Here is a 23,057-nt window from a genome sequence, read left to right on the forward strand (position 1 = left end):
TTTGTCTCTCCCCTCTGGTCTGACTGGCCGCTGGGCCTATGCTGTTGGTGGGAAACCTCTCATGGTCTGCTGCAATCCACACAACGTTTCCCAATGTTGATAATTGCTTCTCTATTGTAAAGTCGTGCTTCAGCAGAAGGGGCCATGGTGTTGAAAAAGAAGAAAAATATAGCAAAAAAGTAGTAAGGATATGAGGAGCTACTGGCTGCTTGGATTTAGAGGCAGTTTCTTTTATTGGATTAGAGTGATGCATGCAGAGCCACAGACATCACAGACTGTCACTTTTAGAGTGGCTATTTGATCCAACACAAGGACTCAGGGTAGAACTGGAGGAAGAGAAAATGAGTTGTTTTATATGGCTGACCCTGCCTCTTCAGGTAATTTAACACAAATTCAAGGATATTAAGTAATACATTTAATTTGTGCCATCTGAGCTGATTCACATTTGAAAATAATTAGTTCACTGCAATATAGATGGATAGATAGAGTGTTACCTGGGGAAAACTTTGGAAGGGTCTCACCATAATGCAAATTATTATGTTATCATCACTGTAAAAGATTAGAAAAATTGTTGATAGATGGATACTAACATATTTGAGCTTATGGGGAAAGGTGAGCATTATTAACCCTTTAAAATTAGAAACATGAGAAAACTGGTTTGATTTCTTTTAAATACATTGGGGATAATGCAATCAGCAACTGGGCAAGAAAAGTCCCACAAATTGCAAAACCAACAAAAAAAAAAAAATGTAATAGCAGTGAAGACAATGAGCTGAAAATTAGCTGGACAGGATTATTAAATATTATCATAAAACTGGGGGAAACGTCTGGAAAACTATATTTATAAATCTTAAATTTGATATGTTAAATTTTGTTACAGAAAAAAGGGATTTTTTGAAATTATTTTTTTCTATTTCTTTTTTTTGCACTTTCTTAAACTCATTTTCTTGTTTGTTTTTGTTTTTGATTTATTGATTGATTGATTTTTTGCTCATTTATTTTAAGGCAAATTTCTTGAAACTTTTGATTAATTTCTTGTTTTCTTTGCCATGTCTTTTTAAGTTGCTCATTGCTGCCTTCTTATGTTCTTGAAATAATTAAAGCCCATTTTCTCAGCCTTCAATAGTTAAAATGATAGTTGCACTTCAGTTTAATTATATAGTAAAGATTATGCCATAGAACATTCCTGCAATGATTTTAAAATCAGTTTAGTCAATTAAATAGATACTTTTGGTAGAGTGTTGGCGAAGCATTGGAATGATGGAATAATGCACTGACACAGATAGAATATGAGCTTGCTGCCCCCCGTGGGTCAACAGAGGCAGTGTCACATGAAAACGTGCCAAGCACCAATACCAATCTGACTTTGGATCATTCCAGACAAATGAGGATAAAAGCTCATAATCTGTTATGTGTCTGTAAATATAAGAAAATACATTTTTCAATCTGGAATAACCTATTAATTTAAACAGGAGAAAAAAAATTAAACATCACAGTTTAATATGAATACAGGGAAAATATTGAACAGACATTTTACGATCCTTCCAAAGATGATTTTAGCTTAACAGATAGGAGAGAAATCTGGAGATATCTTTAAATTAGGAGCTGCTCAACCCTTTAGAACCTGTTTAAAAAACACAGAAAAAGGCAAGGCAACATGTTAAGAGATGTCTCTCAAATAGCAAGGAATTATTTAAAGGTGGAAAGCATAAAAGAAATAATAGAAAATGAGATGAAAATGTCTAAAAAGTTACACTTATAATTATCTGAATTATTGATTCAAAATTATGTTATGTAATGTGTAGCACTTTTTTTTTTTTTTTTTGCTAATTTTCAGAAAGTTTTCTTGTAATCTTTTTTTTGGGGGTGGTTGGCTTTTTTGGGGGGTCATTTCTTGTAAAGTGGCTCAATGCCTCCTGAATATCTTTAAAGAAATCAGGCCAATTTGCTTAGGTTTTGAAGGGTAAAAGAGCATAGGGTTTGTGTTCTTGTGTTTGTGGTAAAACTGAGAACTACCTTTTTTTAATTTTAATTTGCCAAGCAGTGCCCAGTCAGTTTCAGATTTTATAATATGGTGACAAAAACTCTGTATGGCAACTGTGGGAATTGAAGTAAAATCTGTGAATGAGATCTCAAAGCAAACACAGTGGATAAACACAGTGGCTGATGGCAGGTGGTCATTTGGAAATGCAGTGGGCAAATTTACATACTTCAAAACTGTGGACAGGTTTTATCATAATTAATATACACAAGTTAAATTTCAATCAAATTTGAGAGGATAGGTATAGATTTCAAGGGGTATGTAGGGGATAAATGCCCCTGAATACTTTAAAAACAGAGAACATCATGGTGTCAAAAAAGACATTTACACCATAAATTGGTGCATAAAAAAATCATCAGAATGCAGGATGTTACGGGTTTGACGCTCAAAATGTTGTGGTGTAGGACAGCCAACCCCCCAGTTTCATATAGGTGTCTTCTACAAGCAATTATGTCCAAACAAAAGTTTGGACTGGCACTGGCAGACTTTGGCAGGTTCAAGGAATGTTCTCCACAATTGGAAGAATCAGACTAAGCATGTTTTTGCTGAACAGTCAAAATTAATGACTGGCTTTGCCTCTTTTGAATCTTCACTTGATGTCACAACTGGAAGTAGTCGGCTCAGCTGGCAGAAGTTAGCTGCTTGAAAGTCTCTAGTGTCTGACTTAAGACGTCAGACATTTTTTGTTTCGTGTTCCCCTGAGCAACTTTCATGAGGTATCACCTACAAAGTTGGATCTAGCTCCTTTTAAACATCCATGCTGCACAGTCACAGCAGTCAGTGAATGACTGTTTCAGAATATAGCTATATTCACTTGGGAATATACTTACTGTGCACTTTTGTACAGTAAAATACAATAAAATACAGTAAAATATTACCGATAAAAGCTTCAGACACAACTGGATATGTTTGAGCAGGAAAATGATCCAAAATCAGGGAAAAATTTACAGCACAGGCAACCTACATGTTTTCCTGACCTTAGCGTGTAGTTTCATGTAGCAGTGTAGTCTGCCCAGTGCTTGATGTGTGAAGTACAATATCTCAGAACAAGGAGAGGGGGATGTTACAGCAGCTCAGAGGGAGAAGAAAAAGTCATTGAACGCACCAAAATCCCCAGTGTGTGCAACATATTGACTGCATGGGTGCCGGCTGTTACAACTAGACAAACTTAAACAGCACTAACTTCACAAACACAGCAATATTTATTCATCAGAGTATTCTGTTCACTTAAAAATCAGCAAGATGAGATGCATGGAAACAGCTGGTAACAGTTTATAGCATTTGCTTTCTCTCCTAAATTCTTTGTCTTGTCCCTACAGCCAGGTTTTTACTATGGGCGAAATTTAGGAATTAGGAACGAATTTTTTATGTAGAACAGGTTGGCTAGTTTGAGGAAGTCCAAAAAACTTTATTGTCCTTTAGCCATGTCACCAGTTTCCTCCTCACCGCTGAGAGCAGGCTATCTTAATTCAAACTGCAGTTTCAAATCATATCAGCTCACGTGCCGTGAACAAAATTCCCAAACGCCACACGCTGTAAAACCCAAAGTGCCCTCTCTCTCTCACTCTCTCTCGCTCTCGCTCTCTCTCTCAAAATAGATTTAAGATGCATCTAAAGTAGGCAATTTTTGTGCTGTTTCAGTGGTAAATAAAAACCAACAAGACAGGTAAAATTAAATATTAGACAAAAATGAATTGACATATTTTCATAGTGACAAAGGAGGTGCTGAATCCAATTAAATAGACTCTGGTCACAGTATTGAAGGTGCCAGATCCTGTTCTGGCAGCACAAATTAAGTCCTTAGGCTACTTTATGTTAACACCAACAGTAGCGCTCTTGGAGCTGTTGATCATATAAAGAAACCCAGCACACTGACATCATACTGTAGCCCGATTTAAAAAAAAAAAAAAAAAAAAAGACTATCAGAAAAAAGAAAATTTTCTGAATGGTAAGAAACCTGAGGGTTTTGCTCACATAGATTACTACATGCATATTCATCATTCATTAAAAATGTGACTATGTTTAATATGAACATCCCTCACTGTAACACACTATTTAACACACAAAGTACGGAAAAGCATAATAGGCCCCCTTTTAAAGTAATATCCCTGTGTCTAGATAATTCAAAGTTGACAATAACCATCAATAACAACAACCATCTTTTTTTGTTTATCCATCCAGTACTGTCCTGCCCTGACCCTGGAAAGGTGGAGCACAGCAGGCGGGTGCTGTCAGGTCCCCATTTTAACGTGGCTTCAACCATCCAATACATCTGCAACAAGGGCTACACTCTATCTGGAAACAGCCTGCTCACCTGCTACAATCGAGGGTCCTCAGGCCCCAAGTGGAACCAGAAGCTGCCCAAATGTCTGCGTACGTATAAGAGTTTAAGTGTTTTTCAAGGCCTACGTACTTCCACTACAAACTGAATTGTAATTGTAACGGTACTGGAAAGTATGCACCATTTGACAGATTACCTCCATTTGTGCAAGTTATATCAACAGTGAGGCTACACAATGATGCTGATACAAAAGTGCTTTTTATAACTGCTGCACAATGACATGTTGTCTGCACAAGATTTTAAAAAGTCTTTTCTTGGACTTTGGGGGGGCTCAAAACATTAATAGGACCAGATAGGGCCCCACCCAGAGGCTCAGAGGGAACCAAAGTCCCCACAAAACTAACTTTTTTTTTCTGCAAGTATATAGATTTTGAGTACTAGCACAAAAATGAGCTTTGATTAACTTGACTTCAATTAATGAATGGACTAGAATACTACCTCTACACATTGCCCTGGCTACATCTGTATGCATGTATTAAATACTCAGATTTTTTATTCAAAATATAACATTTTACCATTTTTCCTGACAGTTTCTAGAAGCTGATTTTTTTAATTATTCGTTGTGATGGAAATGTTTTCAGTCTTTTTATGATTTTAATGTACACCAGCTGACCTCAGTGCCTTGACCTCCTTCAGTGACTTGACCTCCTTCCACTGCTTTGTATCTGACAAAGCTGGCGGGTTTAAAGTGCACCAGTCTGATTAAAATATAATTTCCCCCTTAAACAGCAGTGAAGACATTAACTTCATTTGCATGAATGTTCTATACACTGAGAACACTATTCTCTGAAGACATATTGTTCAATGGCACTGACTAATAATTATATAATTATTTAATTTAGCCGGACAACGGAAATTACTTTGGAGAAGACAAGCCAGGTCATTGTTATGCATGAGATGGAGCTCATGAGCAAAAGTCAATTACTATATGAAAAAAAAAAAAATGTAAAAGTGTACCTCAAGAAATTCTCTCCAGCTTCAGGACAGAGGCCAACATGTTGATGTGACACTGGACCTGTCTCTCAGATATCACAGACATATTTTAAGTCCAAATGCAATTTTCCTTCAACCTACCTACTTTTGTAATTGTTATTGAATCAGGTACACATGGCATTATTTCAATATCTCCAATGCTGATCACTGTCTTAGTTTGAAGCCCAAAACTTGCATAGTCATATTAAGTGAGCAAGAATAGTAAGCTGTGGGTTTTTTTTTTATTGTGGGCTCTTAATTTGTGTTGTATGTTTTTTTTTTTCTCTGGTAATTTTCTTTTTACTGATTTCTTGAATATTTTGGGTCATTTCCTCTCCAATCCAGCCAATTCACTCACAGGTTTCAAAGGGTTTAAGTGGACACACAGATACAAAATAGTATTTCAAATTTCTCTACATTTTTTATCACCTATTTACAAGTGTGAAAGTCTTACCTGAGCCCATATGTGTTCTCTGAGGATCAGCACATTTCATAACAACCTGCCTGTTAGATTTTGACATGTCTTGTGTGGAAGTGAAAATGATTAGCTTGATAGTGATGCTATTAAAAAGATAGAAAGATAGAGGAATTGTCTGTGGACTGTGAATATTTGTACATAATTTGATGGCTGTCTGTACCATCTTCCACTATGATAACATCAACAATATTGCGAAGAAATATTAAAAGCTTCATCAGATCAGGCTCCAATGCACATTTCCGACACAGTCTTGTCAATCTGAACTGTTTCTCTCCTTTGACCCCAGCAGAGGTTTATGAGTCCTGCAGTCACCCAGGAACACCCAGCTATGGGATCCCCAGTTCCAACAAGCTCCACTTCCAGGCAGGGGAGACCCTCCACTACTCCTGTCTGCCTGGCCATCAGCTGCTGGGTGAACCTGTTCTCCACTGTGTCCCTGGACACCCATCTCAGTGGAGTGGGCTGCCACCTGTCTGCAAAGGTAAGAAAATACAGCCTGATGGCTTTACTACACTTATGTCAGGTCAGCTTCAGTTATAAAGTGTCCTATTGGGGTCCTTAAATATCTGCTTCTTTAAACACATAATCTCATTTAAGGTCATGAAAAAGAAAAAAAAATTATTAATAATTCAATACCTGCTATAGGTCCACTTAGCTGGTTAAATCTGGTGTTCGAGCCAACTCAGTCATTTCATTGTTTGAAGAGTGTTTCCTAGAAGCCATGTCAAGTCACATTATGAAATTAAAGTGTCTATGGAAGCAAAACAAGGCCATTATATTTATAATTTTATAAGCACCTTATAAACTTAGGAGGACAAGACAATGAGAAACTTGACCCTAAAATCAGCAAAAATTGGTTTAAAAAAGTTATTAAAAAAAACTTATGTATTTATCAGATGTTTTTCTGCAACATAATTTTAAATATAGAATTATTATTACAAGAAATATATTTTTCTAGATATTTTCCCTTACGTTTTTGGATCAATTTCTGATAATCCTCCCCCTCTTTTTGAAAACAATTTTTTGGGTAGTTTGCTTGTCACCTTTTGCTTATTCTTGCAATTTTGGGGTCATTTCCTTATTTTCCCTATGTTAAAAAAAAAAAAAATACAACCATTTATGCATCTGCTTTCTGTTTCTATCACTTCACACTGTAGCTCCCTCGTGTGCAATTTATTGACACTTCCACAGGTGTTTTAAGCTTACTCTCATCTTCAGACTTAGTTTGATATGAAAAGGTGCCATTTTTAAAAGCCATAGATGGATCACATGATAGCCACATGGTGTAACAGGTGAAACTATTATACAGTCCTCTTGTCCAGGACTGTATAATAGTATTGTATGCACCATAAAAAGTATGTTTATACATGACACTTCGGACCACCCTACAACTTACTGTATTAGTAAGTTGTAGGGTGGTACAATAAGCATTGTCAACTCTTCCTCATATTCTTTTGAATTTGAGCAGAATTTATGTGTGATCTGTTACATGCACAGCCACATTTACCTCTCTAGATCTGGGGTCCTGCAGTTCTGGGCCTGGGGGCAGTCCAAGTCTCTGGTCTTGGCTGAATGCATTCAGAATGAACATTTCATCTTAGCGACTGTCGGCAGTGTCTTTGTCCTTAGCTGTCCCCTTGCCCTGCGCACTTTTTGGTGTCAACTTTTTACAGCGGCCCATTTATTTTATTTCATCTTTTTATGAGGGGTCATCCTCTCAGAGCTGCCGGTATTAACTGCTGCAGAGGCTACTGACTGAGCACAGAAGTTCTCCTGGCCTCCTTGCACTTCCTGGCAGGTTTCCTGAACTGTGATACCACAGCACAGATTTTAAGTTTAATATTATTTTTGCCTGATATCAAGCAGATTCTTTTATTAAAGAAGAAATACGTGGAGGTTGCTCATCTTTTTTAATTTTTGCAATGAGCAAAAATAAACTCATGTAATGTCCCTCCTTTTTGCTGCCTTTTGTTACAGAAGTCTTGCACTCTTTATTGTGCATTTTTTACTGAATTTATTTATTCTTTCATGTTCTTTTGTTGTCATTTATGTTTTTATGACATATTAAAATTTTTAACCTTGTATATCTATACTGAGCAGGTTGGCTTTATTTCTATCAAAATAATGGAAAGAAGGTAATGAGGAAGGGGGAAAGAAATTACTAAAAAGAACAAGTTTTTTTTAAAAAAAGAACAGGAATATTAAATGGACATTGGTAAAAATAAATAAATAAATAAATCTATAAATTAAATAAAAGGAAAAAAAAAAAGAAAATTAAAAGGAAGTTAAAAAAACAAAAAAAATGAGGCAATATGACTTGGAAACAGTGCTTAATTATAGTTATTCTATAACAATTTCAAATATGTAATTGATCAATTTAGTTTTTCCCTTAGTTTTTTTCCCTTAGCTTTTATTTATTTATTTATTTATTTTTATTTTTGGAAGAAATTGCACCAATTTTGTCAGGGTTAAAAGGTTTAAATACTTTGGAAAGTCAAAGGTTGTAAACCTGGAAAAGCTTAAAATAATAAACAAAAGAAAATCATATTTCAAATAATTTGTCTGGAACAAGACATTAACTTGTACACTCTATTACTATTATTTAGGGACTCCAGCAGAACACTCTGACAGTTTGAAAGACAATTTAACAAAACAAGAAAGAAGCTGAACTAAGAAGAGCGAGCACCTTTCAAAAAAAGCAGGAAAAAACACATCAGTCACAGTGAAAAGCTGCAGAGGAGAAAAGTGGGTTTTTTTTTAAATGGCTCTGGATTTTGTTGTCCTGACCCTTTGAAAAAGTTTGCTCCAGTCTGGAGACTGAAATAACAAAAGAGTGGCCTTTAGCTTGAGTCTGGACCCTGATCGAAGCAAACATAACCTCTGCATTGACTGAGATACCTGTCCGGGTCCCAATGAGGAAGATGTGCATTTTAATGTGTTTTCAGTCAAGGTGTCTCTGTGGATTTACAGCCCAGCTGCAGTGCATTCCAGATGTACTGACACTTTTGGTTTTATATTTATGACTCATTCCTGAGTGTCTGATTGGACACTGTAAGAAAATAAAATGGTTTTTTTTTTTTGTTAATTTTCAAATAAGCACACAATGATAATCTGTTTTGCTAATTTTCCAGCTTGTCAATGTCCCTGCCGTATGTTTGGACACCACAGACTGTATATAAAGAGTGGCAAAGTGCCCCCACTTAACCCCACTAAAATATCCCGGATGCAGCCGCTGCCATCTTGTGATGGTGGTCAATAGGAGCCAGAGCCTGACCAATCACGAGCAGCCTATTGAATGCGATTGCATGAATTGGCTGTCACAGCTGTCAATCATGGCGGAAAATCCCCTTTTTGTAGAATTGAATAACTAAATCCAACTGATCATAAAAATGATCACTTGAAACAAACATCAGGAGATCACATCGCGAGAGCTACCTTTAATGACAGATACCATCTTTGGTAAAAATTAATTTGATGTGTAATCTGTTTTTTTTAGTTTGGCCGGCTTTTGGCAGGCTTTATGACCTATACTGCAGACAGACACCATGGGGAGATCCAGATTATATAGCTATAGTTTGGGGGAATTGTCATGTTGTCCATCTGTCCAGTCTATGATGGACACCAACTTGCAATGTCTCTCTTAACATCTCAGCTTGATGATTCCAACTCCACAGCCAAGGTAGTATAACCATTAATTAACAGTAAACCCTTTAAAATGCTAAATATAACTTTAAACAAATGTAAATTTAAATGTTTTCAGCGAGTTCTCAAGATTTCAAACACACTACAGCTAATATTGGCTGACTATTAGCCATTAGCTATTAGCTATAAAATTGATCTTAAAATCAACTCAAAGTTCTATATGTTTTAGAGGCTTGTGTTACTGACTTAATTTTGTTTTCCCTTAAAGGATTTCTGCCAACACCAGCTTTAATGATTATAATGCCTTGGCTGTGTAGCTTAGCTGGCAGTCATCAAGCTAGTCAACTAGCTAAGATTGCTCCAAATATGTCATCCAATTTGAATATAATGAAGGTTCATAAAACTAGGTGAATAACCCAAACTGTATAAGCTAAACATACCACTTATCACTGTGCAGTTATGTAAATAAAAGCAGATGCAAAAATCACAGAAATTAGTAAAGAATTTTTGCACATTAATAATATCACTGAAAAATATTGTGTGCTAACAAAAATTATTTTCCTATACTCAACATGTCTCAGTACATGCATACCTAGAACTCATGATCATTCAGTTTACTGAGGTTTGTTGAATTTTCATCTGTTGAAAAAAAGGTCAGACAGAATTAGTAAGAACAAATTGGGCTAGTAAATACTCAATTAATTTCTCTTCATGTTTTTGTAATACATGAATGTTTTACATTGTTTCTGTATTTTCCTCAGCCCACCCAGCAGAGTACGATGAGCACGGATTAGATGGTAAGTTATGCTAAGAAGTTAACTTCACTTGCAAACCTTGACTACACATGAATACAGAAGTTTCTAACAGATAATTCTGCTGGCAATATTAGTTTTCAGCAATTACATAAACCAACCTTCACTTATTTTGCACATATTTGTGTTTTTTATTTATTATAAAAAGTTCTGTTTTTTAAAAAAAATGTATTTCATGTATATGTTTATTTTTATTTATTTTGGTCATTATGGTTTTTAATAAGTTCTGCTCATCTTCTGCTGAGAGTTATAAACATGACCTGCACAAACGGTGGAAGAGTCTGTTTTAAACTTAAGGAATGAGAACACGCTACAGAAAATACTGTATTTATATGTCACCTTTCTTTCTCTAATAGTATCAACTGCAGACCTACGAATGGAGGGGACCCAAGCAGCATTTGCTGTCTTTATTCTCATCATCCTCCTCCTCATCCTCATCATTGGGATCTACCTCTACTTCTCAAAGTCAGTTCAAATAACCACTGAAAAGGTGTGATGTTCTTGTGAGATATGATACTAAAATTGAATAACGATGACACAAGCAACTGTCAAATAACTATGGAAAACATAGATTAAATGAAAAAAATAGAAGAAAAACAAACCAATTAAAATGTACTTACAAAAAAAAAAAAACTTAAGATGCATATAAATGTTTTTATTGCTAATTTCATTTTTTTTTAAACCAGGGGTCGGCAACCCTAGGCACGTGTGCCACCATTGGCATGCAGCAGCTTAACCAATAACACACGAGAGTACAAGAGAATTTTTTGGAATTGTACTGTGCCCTCAGTGGAGGTGATTTGGCAGGCAAAAACAATAATTTGATTGACGTTTTTCCTCACCAGACCCGCCCTACTTTGCATCTGATTGGCTAATATCTTTGCCTTCCTCAAACAAGGGCAGGTGGGGGAAAAAAACTACGTTGCCAGAGCAGCCTCGGGAGACTGAGGGCAGGCCCACTAGCAAAGAAAGCTAAACTAAATGATTGGGCTTTCCAGCCCTCGTAGACAGAAGAATGGGGATTTGTGTTTCAGAAGGACCGTGTGGTGTGTACTTCATGTCTTGAAAATTTAGTTTGCCAAACGTCGAGTGTTAGGCGCCATATTGAGACCAAACTCGGCAAATCTTTCAAGGATGAAACAGAAAAGGCTGAATCCATCAAGTCGGTCACTCCATCATGAAACGTCAAATTCTTCACCAAGAAAACTTATGTGCAAAGATGTCAAATTCAGATCTTGATGTGGTCATGGCCACAGTGGTGAAGGTTGTTAACTTCATAGTTAAGTGATCTGCTCTGACACACTGACAGTTCCAGTCCCTGCTTGGACAAATGGACTGCTCATTTAAAGATATTCCTCTCCACACAGCTGTTCAGTGGCTGAGCCACGGCAAAGTTTGGGAGCGCTTTGTCGGCTGCTTTGATGCCATAATGGCCTTCCTGGCTGAAAAAGGCCAAGACTATACAGAGCTTGAGGACGAGAGGTAGGTTATGAAACTGATGTTTCTCACAGACATTACTGGCTGCCTTAACAAGCTCAATCTCATGTATGACAAGAGTAGCTTTTGTTGGAAAGCTGGCATTTTTTTCAAGCGACATTGAAAGCTCCACTTTCCACTACTTCACACACTTGAAGGACCTGTCCACTCAGCACAGCATCAGCACCACTGAAATATGCAAGCCCGTCAGCAGGCTGGAGTTGGAGTTCACAGCACGATTTGGGGAATTTCAGAGGTATGGACCCATGTCCTTTTTCTTGATCATACCCGAAAGCTTTAATGGACATGAAGTTGATTTTTCTCTGATGGACTGTGGATACACAGGACATGGTAATGCAGCTGAAAAGCTCAACAATGTGGGTGACAAAGTTTGCCAAGCTGCGGAAACAACTGGAAACCACAGCCATGCACGATCACGGAACTTGCATCCTCACCTGCATTACATCTCTGCCAGAGAACTTTAGCTGTCTCACGAACATTGCATTGGCTCTTCTGACAGTCTTTGGATCAACATACTTCTGTGAGAAGATATTGTCTCACATGAAGAGCGTGCTCAGCCCCTCCCGCAGCCGTCTGACAACTACCCACTGCTTGTGTGCAAATTAAAGTGACTAATTACAACCCCCAGATAATAGAGCTTAGCAAAGGAGAGCAGGGCCAGGGATCACATTTACAGGTAGGCATCTGTTTTTTTGTTACACACGACTTTGCACAAGTGCTGTCATCTCATGTGGATGTTTTCATAAGAATAGCAAGAACATTCTTGAACAGTTCTGCTCATATTTTTATTTGTTAACTTTGATTCACATTTTTGACATTTGCTGGTCCCACTTAGTAAATTAAGTGTGAATGAAGTGTTGTTGTTAAAAACAGTATGATGAAATGGAAAACAGCGTAAAAGGGAGTACAACCATTGCAAATATTTGTGGAGGTTTTTTATGCTGATAAACAAGGTCCATGGCTGGCGTCTTCTCTTACATATAATTGCAATGTTGTGATTCGGGGAGAAATTTGTTTTAAATGTTTCTGTGCACATTACCTTTATGCATGAAATAAAATTGCAGATGCGTTAATTTAAATTGTGACGCAGTGTCATAATTAAACTTAATCTTAACTTTAAGGTTGATGTGGCACACTTACTGACAGGATTTTTTTTAAAATGGCACTTCATATAACAAGGTTGCTGACCCCTGTTTTAAACTTTGTTTAAAAAATGCTTAATAAATCTACCTTCTACCCTCATCTACCTTCATAAATGGTAGCATTGCACTGTCATTGTATGGTACTATGTGCCATCTGTCACAGCACCAAGCAACAGACAGTTAGCAGCACTTAGTTAGAGAGCATGAGGGAGCATTAAGTTGATATGTTGACAGATATTTTGCTCAAACCTACTGAGCCACTTAAGTCCTGAAATGTGACATTTTTTTTTGTCTTGTGCGCACAAGTTATTATTTTATGGGAACCAGTGAATTATTTTTTATGCGCAGTTGATTAGCCTGAGGGCACAAAATAATGATCTTGTAACTTGTTCCTGATGGATTTCAGCACACAATAGCAAAAAATAGAAGACCAAAGTGTGACCCAACCAGAATATACTGTATGCAGCAAAACTAGTTCAAAATGGATTGTCAAATGATTTGTCCTTCTGTATTAAAGAGGTCTATTACTACATGAACATTGCTCCCATCACTCCAGGGTGATAATGTTAAACATATTTTTGCATCTTTGTCATGAGTGTTTTCTCCATGTGTGCTCAGGGTTCCGAGGAAGCCACTGTCCCTGTCCTCCAGCTTACCATATGAAAACATCACCAGAAAATCTACGTTTGACAACTCAGTTTACGAGACAACAGTGAGTCAACATATGTTAGTCTTTGGTTTGTGTGTTTTTGTATATGTGCATTTGTGTGATGGGTATGTTCATCTGGGTCTGGTGCAGTGCCTTGTCTGCTGCATTATTCTGGAGCATCAGGCTTGAAGTGCATTTCCTGTGTTTCCCTGTGTACTTAATTTCTTCTCTCTCTCAATGCCCAACATCAGTGGACCTGCCAAGGGAGCTTTGGGACAAAAATTAGTTATTGCAAATTTGTAAGGGAATGTCACCACTAAAGTACAATTTCTAGAGGGGGTTATTTGATTTTTAGGTTAGAGTTTAGGGTCCTGCATTCTTCTGTAATGTTTGTAGCCCTGTCAAGTAGAGGGGTGTCAAATATCTGAAAAATGTAGACCAGGGATACTTAATTTGCTTTGCTGGGGTGCAATTTTTGCAAAATGACAGGAGGCCAGGGGCCTGTTGCAACAGCTGTATACACGTTTCCAGTATTAAGGACATTTCTAGGATTCTAGGGCATTTCTAGAATTTCAGGACATTTCTAAAATTTAAGGATATTTCTCGAATTTTAGGACATTTCACAAATTTAGGATAGATCCTCTATGAGGAAGGTAGTCAAAGGTTTGGAGAGATGCCCCAGAGGAGGTCTATTTCAAGACAGAATGGTAGGGGCTAGCGCGAAATCCTCTAGCTAGTGAAAGAACGATGCCTCTTATGCAAGTCCTAGGGGAAAGCCAAGGAGCAGTAGAAGGAGGGCTGGCAGAGTCTGTTGGAGCAAATTAAATCAAGGCTTGCTCAGCTCACACAGCGGAAAGAATCAGGAGGCGTAGATCCTGGAAAGAAAAAGCCAGGGCAAGCTTTCTGCGGGACCAAGTCAGGGACACTGAGAACCACAGAGCAGGAGCTGGAGGATCACATCAAGAGTCAGATAAGTGACAGTCAAAGGGGGATCCTGCTTGAATCACCCAGCACATACTCCCAGCTACCTGAGCCATTCACCCCATTTGACACCTCGCCCCCCAAATGGGCTAAGATCAAGCAGGTGGTTGAGCGGGCAAGCGTTGTGTCAGCACGCGGGCCCAACGGCACTCCCTACAGGGTATATAAAAGCTGCCCCAACCAGCTGAAGCTATTGTAGTGGCTGATCAAATCAAAACCCAAACCATTCCACCATGGAGTCAAGCTGTCACCACCTTCATCCCCAAAGAGAAGGATTCCCATAACATCAGCCAGTTCAGAGGCATCGCCCTCTTGAATGTGGAGGAGAAGATCGCTGTGATTGCCAAACGCATGACCAGCTACCTGCTGGCAAACAACTACATCGATACCATCTGCCATAAGAGGGGTTCCAGGGTTTCCTGGTTGCGTAGAGCATTCTGCCATTTTGTGAACAAGTAAGAGACAATTGAAAACTCAATTGTTCCAAGAACACCTAGGCACTTAACCTGACTTTTCTCCTCTTTGCCCTTTGGGGTAGATTAAGTCAGATGGTCCAAAACCCAGCACTTAATGATTATCTAGCACTGACAAAGTTGTGCGATGTTGTATGTTGACTGTCATCGTAAGTAGTGATACTGAGATTGTTGAATCTCAGATGCTGAGATTGCTACTGGTTATTACTTTGGTTTCAAAAAAAAAAAAACAAAAAAAAAAAAAATGGGGGGGGGGGCTGTGCAGCACTTCTTCTGCCACTAGACGGCAATACCTGTGACCAATCACACCTGAAGCACTTTTTGCACTTACTAAGGGTTTTTTTCCTTAAGTCTAAATTCTTGCTTGTGTTGTACGTCGCTTTGGATAAAAGCGTCTGCTAAATGAAATTGTAGAATTGTAGAATTGTAGAAGTCCAGTCAGCCAGACGTAACAGGTCAAACATCCACATCTTGCTGGATCTTGCCAGCGCATATGGGTCAGTTCCCCACCAGTTCATATCACCTTTGCCCTTGACTTCTTCCACATCCAACCATGTGTCCAGGCAGCTATTTCAACAACTTTCATGTCTGCTATACAGCTCACGGATGGTCCGTGGAGTTAAGTCTAAGACAGGACAGCAACTTCCAGCCATTCAAAGCTACATGGATGACATTACCACTCTCTTCCAGACAGCTGCATGTACCAACAGGCTCCTGAAAAGGCTTGAAGAACTGCTTGCCTGGGCCTGGATGGAAATCACACCAGCCAAGTCCCACAGTCTCTCAATCCGCAAGGGGTTAAGGAATGATAACATCACCTTCCTGGTCAGTGGTGACAAAATCCCCCTCCTGGTGGAGCACCCAGTCCGAAGCTTTGGAAGGCTCTACACGGCCGATCTGTCTGACAAGAATATGGCTGCTGTTGTGACATCTCACCTCATGGACGGTCCAAGCAAAATCGACTAAAGCTTCCTTTCCAGGAAATTTAAGGTCTGGTGCTCCCAGCATACTCTCTACTAGCAGTATATGTGGCCCTTACAGCTGTGTGATCTTACTGCATTAACAGTGCTAAGCATGGATGCAAAAGCAAACAATTACATCCGCAAATGGTTTGGTCTCCCTCGGTGCCTCTCCACCGCAGTACTGTTTGGCAGGAATACCCTCTCACTACCACTTGCAACCATCAGCTTGGGCTCCAAACAGGAGAAGGTGAGACTTGCATTCCAGCTGAGAGAATCACCGGATCTGACTGTTAGTAACAGCAAGGCCCGGTCCGCACAGGACGGAAGTGTGATGTGGTACAAACAGTGGCCCAAGCCATCAAACTGACTGAAGCACCAGGGGATTGTGGAATTGCTGATACAAGGCAGGGCCGGTCTTGGATGGGGGCCTACACCCAAGATGTGGGCCAAGGCCAGCAGAAAGGAGAGAAAAGGTCTGGTGATCTCCGAGTTGGTGAGAATGGAAGAGGAGACATACAAGATCAAAGCTGTCAGCTAACATCTGCAAGGCAGATGGACGACCTGGGAGGCAGTGCTCAACAGGGCAGCCACCTGGGCTGACATGTGGATGACACCCCAAGCATGTCTCAGCTTCCTGATCAGGGCTACTTATGATGCAAGGCAGCTGTGATGCAGGGCCATCATAGGTGGCACCATGACCAGGCTGTGCGCAAGCTGGCAGAAATCCACAAGGCACTAAGGAAGGAGACAAATAAATATGAATAATTATAATAATAATAAATACCAGCCCAGATCACAAAGGCTCATCTGCTTCGTCAGGCACGGGGATCAGGCTCAACACCTCCACGCCGTGGTCTCTCTTATCACCTGGAGCAAAGTGGAACTTGATAACATACCTTAACTATCAATATCTAAAATGTTATACTTCCTCAGGATGTTTGTTGCAGTAATGAAAATGTAAAGGTTTTCCACCTAAAATTTTGAGTGTTTTCTTGAGGAGAGACTTGATTTGTTTTAAAGTGCTTGCTGCTGTATTTAACCAGGTAGTATAACAGTAAGTTATATGAGAAAATATCATTGCATGCATGTAAGCATTAGCTGAAACTAAAGTGAGAAAAGGTCTTATATGCCGTAAATTTGACAGGTTGAATCTAAGACTACACCAAGATACTTAAACTCTTCCACCACATCTATTCTCTCTACATTGATTAAAATAGATGGTTGCTGGGCCTCTGCTGGCTGCCGAGAGAAAAACATGCATACAGTTTTTTTTTGTGTGTTGAGATGTAGACAGGAGTTTTGGAGCCATTGGGACACTAGTAACATGGCTGCAGATAGAATTGCAGCACATTCTTGCTTTGTTTTGGCATTTGCATACAATACTGCCTCATCAGAATATAATCACACTCTTGGACAAACATTTGGTAAGTTATTGACATTAAGACTGAATAGAATAGGTCACAATATTGAGCCTTGTGGAACTCCAGCCGAGCAAGCGAGGTAGGGTAATTGTGAATTTCCTATCTGTACAGCTTGTTTTCTATCTGAGAGATATGACTTCATCCTGCAGAGGGTGCTTTTAGAAAAGATAAAATAAGACAATTTCGAAAGAAGCGCATCATCATCAATTTATGGTATTGAAAGCTTGTTTCAAATCCAGAAAAACAGCCACCATAGCCACCCTGGTCCAATAAACTTTTAGGTAATATACCTATTGGCCAATAGTTCTCTGGTTTCATCTTATCACCAGCTTTAAAGACTGGGGTAACCTTAGGAGTTTTCCAAGTTGATGGTACCTTACCCTGTTTTATGGACAAATTTATCAGATGAGCAATGGGGCTTGCAAGAGCCTCTTTATGGAGTTTTACAAAATTACTGTCCAGACCAAATGCACCCCTGACTTTGGAACTTTTCAAAGAAGAAATTATTTTTAGAACCTCTAGGACAGATATTTCTCTTGAACTACATACCGGTTTTTCTTTCATCCAGTGGATACATGAAATGTCTAGGCATTGAAAATGCTTTGTTAGTTCATCAACTGAATTAATAAAAAATGTGTTAAGGCTATTGGCAATAATGTCTGAATTGTCAGTTAGTGTGCCATTTACCTGGAGCTGATTCAGCTCATTGGAAAAAATATCTTTATTTTGTCGCTCATAGCTTGTTTAAGTTTTCCTATATCAACTTTCCATTTCCATTTGCCCCATCTATCATCTCAATAAAGAAATCTGCTTTGGCTTTACAGATCTGTTTTACAACTTTATTCCGAAGTGATGTAAAACTCTGGCAGTTATTAGTAAGTCCAGTTTGTAGAGATTTCTTTTGTGCATTATCTCTCACTTTCATTAATTTCCATATTCCATCCTTCACCCAGGGTAGATTATTTTTATACCTCTTCTCACTATTTAGGTGGAAATTTTATTCGTAATTATTGTTGGCGGTGGAGATGCAACAGAGTTACACTCTACTGTATCTGTTGTTGTTGGAGTTACCTGAGGGACAAGCAATGTAGATGACAGTCCAGATGATACATGGGCATAGGTAATGTATGGTGGATTTAAGGAACGCAAGCCTTGATATAAATATGCCAAGAGTAGGTTGGATGGTGGCAGTATGGATGGTAAGCATGGCGAGTGTTTCCCCAGTGTCTCGGGGAGCTGGGCCACCCTGCTGGGCAACTGCATTGGTTGTCCTCGCCACTGCTGATGGTCATGGATGCGAACCCAAACACCCTGGTGAGGCCATGCAGAGCCACAAATGTTCATCCAGTTGATAGCCAGGCAAAAGAATTGTTCGACAGATCCAGAGAGGGCAAGCCTTGATGTTGATAACCCAAGAGAGGACTGAATGGCAGCAATACCAATGGTAATCATGGTAAGCGAGTCAACTGCGCCTCTGAGAGCCGTGTTGTCCCGCAAGGTAATCCTTGCCACTGCCAATCGAGTACGCAGCCCCATGCTCCCTGATTCCACCACCGGAGCTGAAGACGTTCATTTGCGATTGTGCAATCCAAACACACAGTACTATGCTAGGAAGCAGTCCTGTTAACGATGCAGCAGCGGAGCGTTTTTGGATTGTTTGACATGGCCATTGTCAAGCAGTGTTGTGTAGACAAAAAGTTGGCTCACCGTTTTGGCAAGGTGAGCTTGGCTGTCAGACTAGTTTGAGAAACAGCAGTGCACAGAGAGCAGGAATATGGTCAAGCAGAAGCAAACGATGAATGAGTTTTGCAGAGTCGTGGATGGATTCTCCCGTTGTTTTAGGCTAATGATCAAGATTTTCTTATTGCTCTGCTCCTGCTGTGGTAGAGGATCGGCTAAGTTGGCGTGATGGTTTTTGCATGAAGTAGCTGCAGGGCCTGCCATCCTGCAGGCACGCACCCCCATAAGACTGTCCCTGTCCACCATGGTCATTTGTTTTGGTATGAACAGCCGCCTTAAACATATGCCACTCAAAGACAATCGTTTTTTAGTGACATCTGCAATGTTTTTCTAACCATAACAAAAAAGTTTTGGTGCATGAACCTAACCGCCGATTTTCTTACTGCTAACCCTTTCTCTATCTGTATCAAGATAAGATAATGCAAAAGGCTGCATGATTTCAGTAACTCAGGGACTGTGCAGGTGGAAAAATCTAACGAGTAAGAATAAGATCATGTTTTCAATAGTGATAGTGACTCTGTCCTGCAAAATGAGTAATGGCTCAGTTTCAGTCAAATTAAACACACTAGGACACAAATTAGGTTTGGTTGTCTGATGTTGATCTATTTCGAGGTTAGGTTTGACAACCTCTGCTGTATAAGTCTCTCTCTCTCTCTGTGACCTCTTATGTTCACTGTCTTCACAGGAAACAAGAGAATACGAAGTTTCGATCTGAAGATGTCGGTGTGTGTGTGTTTCAGTATGGACAGATGAGGAGCCTGCTGGCCTTTTCAGCGTCTGTCAGACTCACACCTTTGGTGATGCCTCCACCCTGTACTCTGACTCTCACTGAATATGAGCCTCCCTTTATTTACCCAAAAGAGGACACCATGCTACCCCTAGAAAGGCTGGGCCACCGGATTATTTTTCTAGCTCTTCAACAGTAACAGTCCAGCAGCAGCAGTTTGTACAGTTTTTAATCCTGTGCTCTCATCCTGAGGACTTTCAGCGCAGTGTCATCTCAGAAAGCAGAGGGAAACAAAAACCACAGATGTTACATTGTGTTATGTATATTATACACTATATGTCTCCTGCCAACACTGAAAGAGCAATGCTTGGATTTATGGGATGTGTATTGAAAATCACACTATTGAAAATCACAGCAAAAACACAGCATCTGCTTTTATCATAGACGACCTGTGCCCAAAAATACTCTCTGAATTGATGCAACCTTCTGACATAAGACATGTGCCTTAAATAAAAGGCCCCTAAAGGAATATCTTTTTTTTCTGAGAGTGAGATGAGAACATTGATTTCACTCTTGCGTCTGTATGTCAAGAATAGAGCTGGACCTGGTTAGCCTAGCTTAGCATAAAGAGTGGAAGCAGTAACATCTAAAGCTAAGAATGAAACATGTTGTAACTTATTTAATTTGGATTCGAGCAGAAAAACATAAGAACAATCTGTGGTTTTAGGGATGTGACTAGGCCTATTTCTTAAAAAAAGAAAAAAAAAGTTTATCTATTTATGATGACATTAACAGGATGCTTGTAGTGATTTTAGAAAACTAACAAAGAAAAAGTTATACAGTTGTGAAACAGGACAATTAGCCTTTTCAAGATGTGAAAAATATCTGCTAAGAATAGATTTGTGGTTTATGGGATTCATATTTTCTCTATTTCTTTTTAAGAGCATAAATACAAACAGCAATAAGGCGCTCTTAAGATGCAAAATCATGTAAATCATAGAAGAACGCCATAGGTGGCCTCATAAGACAGTTTTTGCTAATGAAGCCATTCATTAGCTTGCTAGCATCGACAGACTCACAGCAACAGAGGCATAGCTGGAGCAACATTCTGTTTGTGGCCGCCTACAAACCATGCCCACCATCAAGACTGCTGAGCTGTAGACACACAAACCTCCGTAAGCACATGCGCAGTAAGATCTCCGTTAGTGAATGCTCATAAAAGATATCAGCACATAGCAAGAAATCACGTCATCTCACCAGCGAAAGTTAGCCTTCCTCATGTTTTATTTCCTGTGAAGTAAAAGACGGATTGAAAGACAAATGCATTAAGTTTTTTAAAGTTGAAAGGCTTTATATAATAATCTAAATTACAAATCTTTCAAGAAATAAATATATGTGAAATTGAGAACTTAGTTTCATTTGATCTCAGAAGTTTGTAATATGTTTAGTATAAAGTTACTTAAATCTTTAACAATGCAAATGTTTGCTATGCTTTGATCAAATTAATTTCTTTTTATAACAAACAATTTGAATTGGCTATTCTCAACTGGAGGACCCTAGACGTGTGTATTTAAAGACAGACAGAATGTAACACACTTTAAACCATTAAAACGGTTTATTCAAATGACAATAGGATTCAAACAAATAATGGGATGTTCAAGTACATATACACAAGTACTGTAATTAAATCTTAAAATAAAATACCATCTAGTTTTGAATAAAACAGCTCTGTGACCTCGTCTTGCTGAGTTTAGCACGGCCTCCTCCTCTCCTGTCCTTCGTCAGCAGCCCGTTTAATACATCCAGGAGCTAACTTTTTTGTCTTTTTCTTCTTCATATTTGATGCTAACTTGCAAACCGCAGCTACATTTGCTTAATATTCGCCAAAAAATGATTCCAAAAACAACAAAAAAACACTCCACAAAATAGAACTTGATTTTCCTGTCAACCGAGACTCTTGCACATGCTCCCACAGAGCACTGGTACAAGACAAATGAGATGGTCAGTTGAAATCTGCTACAGCACCACTTGTAGTGACTAAATAACCCAATTCTAACATTAACAGCTAGCTAAAAGCTAAGTTAGCATTTTCTTCGGGGTATCCACTTTTGGATTACAGACGACATATAAAGATGGACAATATGACAGCTTCCCCAAAGTGAAGCTTTTCAAATTACCTTGCCCCCTGGTGTCTGTCTGCAGTACAGGTCATAAAGCCTGCCTCTCAATGCTAGTAAATGGGAAATAGGCCAAACTCAAAGTGCAAGCCAAATAAATTTCTCCCAATGATGGTTTCTGTCACTGAAGGTAGTTCTCATCACCTTGATGTTTGTTCAAGTGATCATTTTGCTGCTTGCGACTGGTTGGACCGGTGTTCAGATACCACTACAGGGCAGACGCCAACTCCAAATGATATCACCAGTGCAAAGATGGTAGCGGCTGTATCCCGGATATTTTAGCTTCACTTAAGCAAATTGAGTATAGTTGGGTGAGCGTCATCCATCCTTATATACAGCCCTTGTTCTGAACCAAGAAGCGTAGGGAGCTGATTGTAGACTGATGGCTGGCGAGTTTAGTTTAGTTTATTAAGTTTATTTGAATCAGGGACAATGTACAAAATAACATTAGTCTCACAAGAGAAAAGATGCTTTGCACCAGATTTAGCTTACTAGCTAATATCCATCTGTAGTCCCTGGGCAGGTAAGGGCAGCAGTAAAATACAGATGATACCAACAGCAAAACAGTCACACACACATACACACAGGCCACATTTCAGAAATTATAAGAGCAAATAACAATATGCAGATATTAAAATGTTATATACATGTTTCCTAGAGTTCTTGAAAACTTTTTCGGGATGAGAAATTAATGTGTAAAAGACTGGTTCCTTAAAATCCATTTTTTGACTTTGTGGGAGAAATACGGAAGTCTGTGCAAAGTTTCAGATTAGTTGGGAGATTATTCCATGCTTTTTTGGCTTTAAAAGAAAATGCGGATTGTGCAGAAGCAGAGCCACGTTTGGGGATACTACAATCTGAGCTTGAGGCAGACTTTGTTGCTCTGCTTGAGTGCTCAGAGCGAAGTTGAACAAACCTCTTCAAAGTTGTGGGGGCTGCATTATGAACAATCTTATGGACAAATGGACATCTGAATACAGAATAAAAATGTTCAAAGGTTAA

General features: G+C 39.0%; 1 protein-coding gene across 1 annotated transcript in view; it reads left to right on the forward strand.

Moving 5' to 3' along the window:
- Positions 1 to 20,327, forward strand: part of LOC121948427 (seizure protein 6 homolog) — a 29,678-nt gene extending 9,351 nt beyond the window's left edge. Inside the window, exons 5-10 of the mRNA XM_042493826.1 lie at positions 4,223 to 4,414; positions 6,122 to 6,313; positions 10,236 to 10,271; positions 10,643 to 10,751; positions 13,544 to 13,637; positions 19,837 to 20,327. Coding sequence (XP_042349760.1) covers positions 4,223 to 4,414; positions 6,122 to 6,313; positions 10,236 to 10,271; positions 10,643 to 10,751; positions 13,544 to 13,637; positions 19,837 to 19,866 — 653 coding nt within the window. The 3' untranslated portion in view covers positions 19,867 to 20,327. The remainder of the gene's footprint in view (positions 1 to 4,222; positions 4,415 to 6,121; positions 6,314 to 10,235; positions 10,272 to 10,642; positions 10,752 to 13,543; positions 13,638 to 19,836) is intronic.
- Positions 20,328 to 23,057: the final 2,730 nt, after the last annotated feature.

This window comes from Plectropomus leopardus, chromosome 9 (genome assembly GCF_008729295.1).
Source record: "Plectropomus leopardus isolate mb chromosome 9, YSFRI_Pleo_2.0, whole genome shotgun sequence".
NCBI classification, from domain to species: domain Eukaryota; kingdom Metazoa; phylum Chordata; class Actinopteri; order Perciformes; family Serranidae; genus Plectropomus; species Plectropomus leopardus.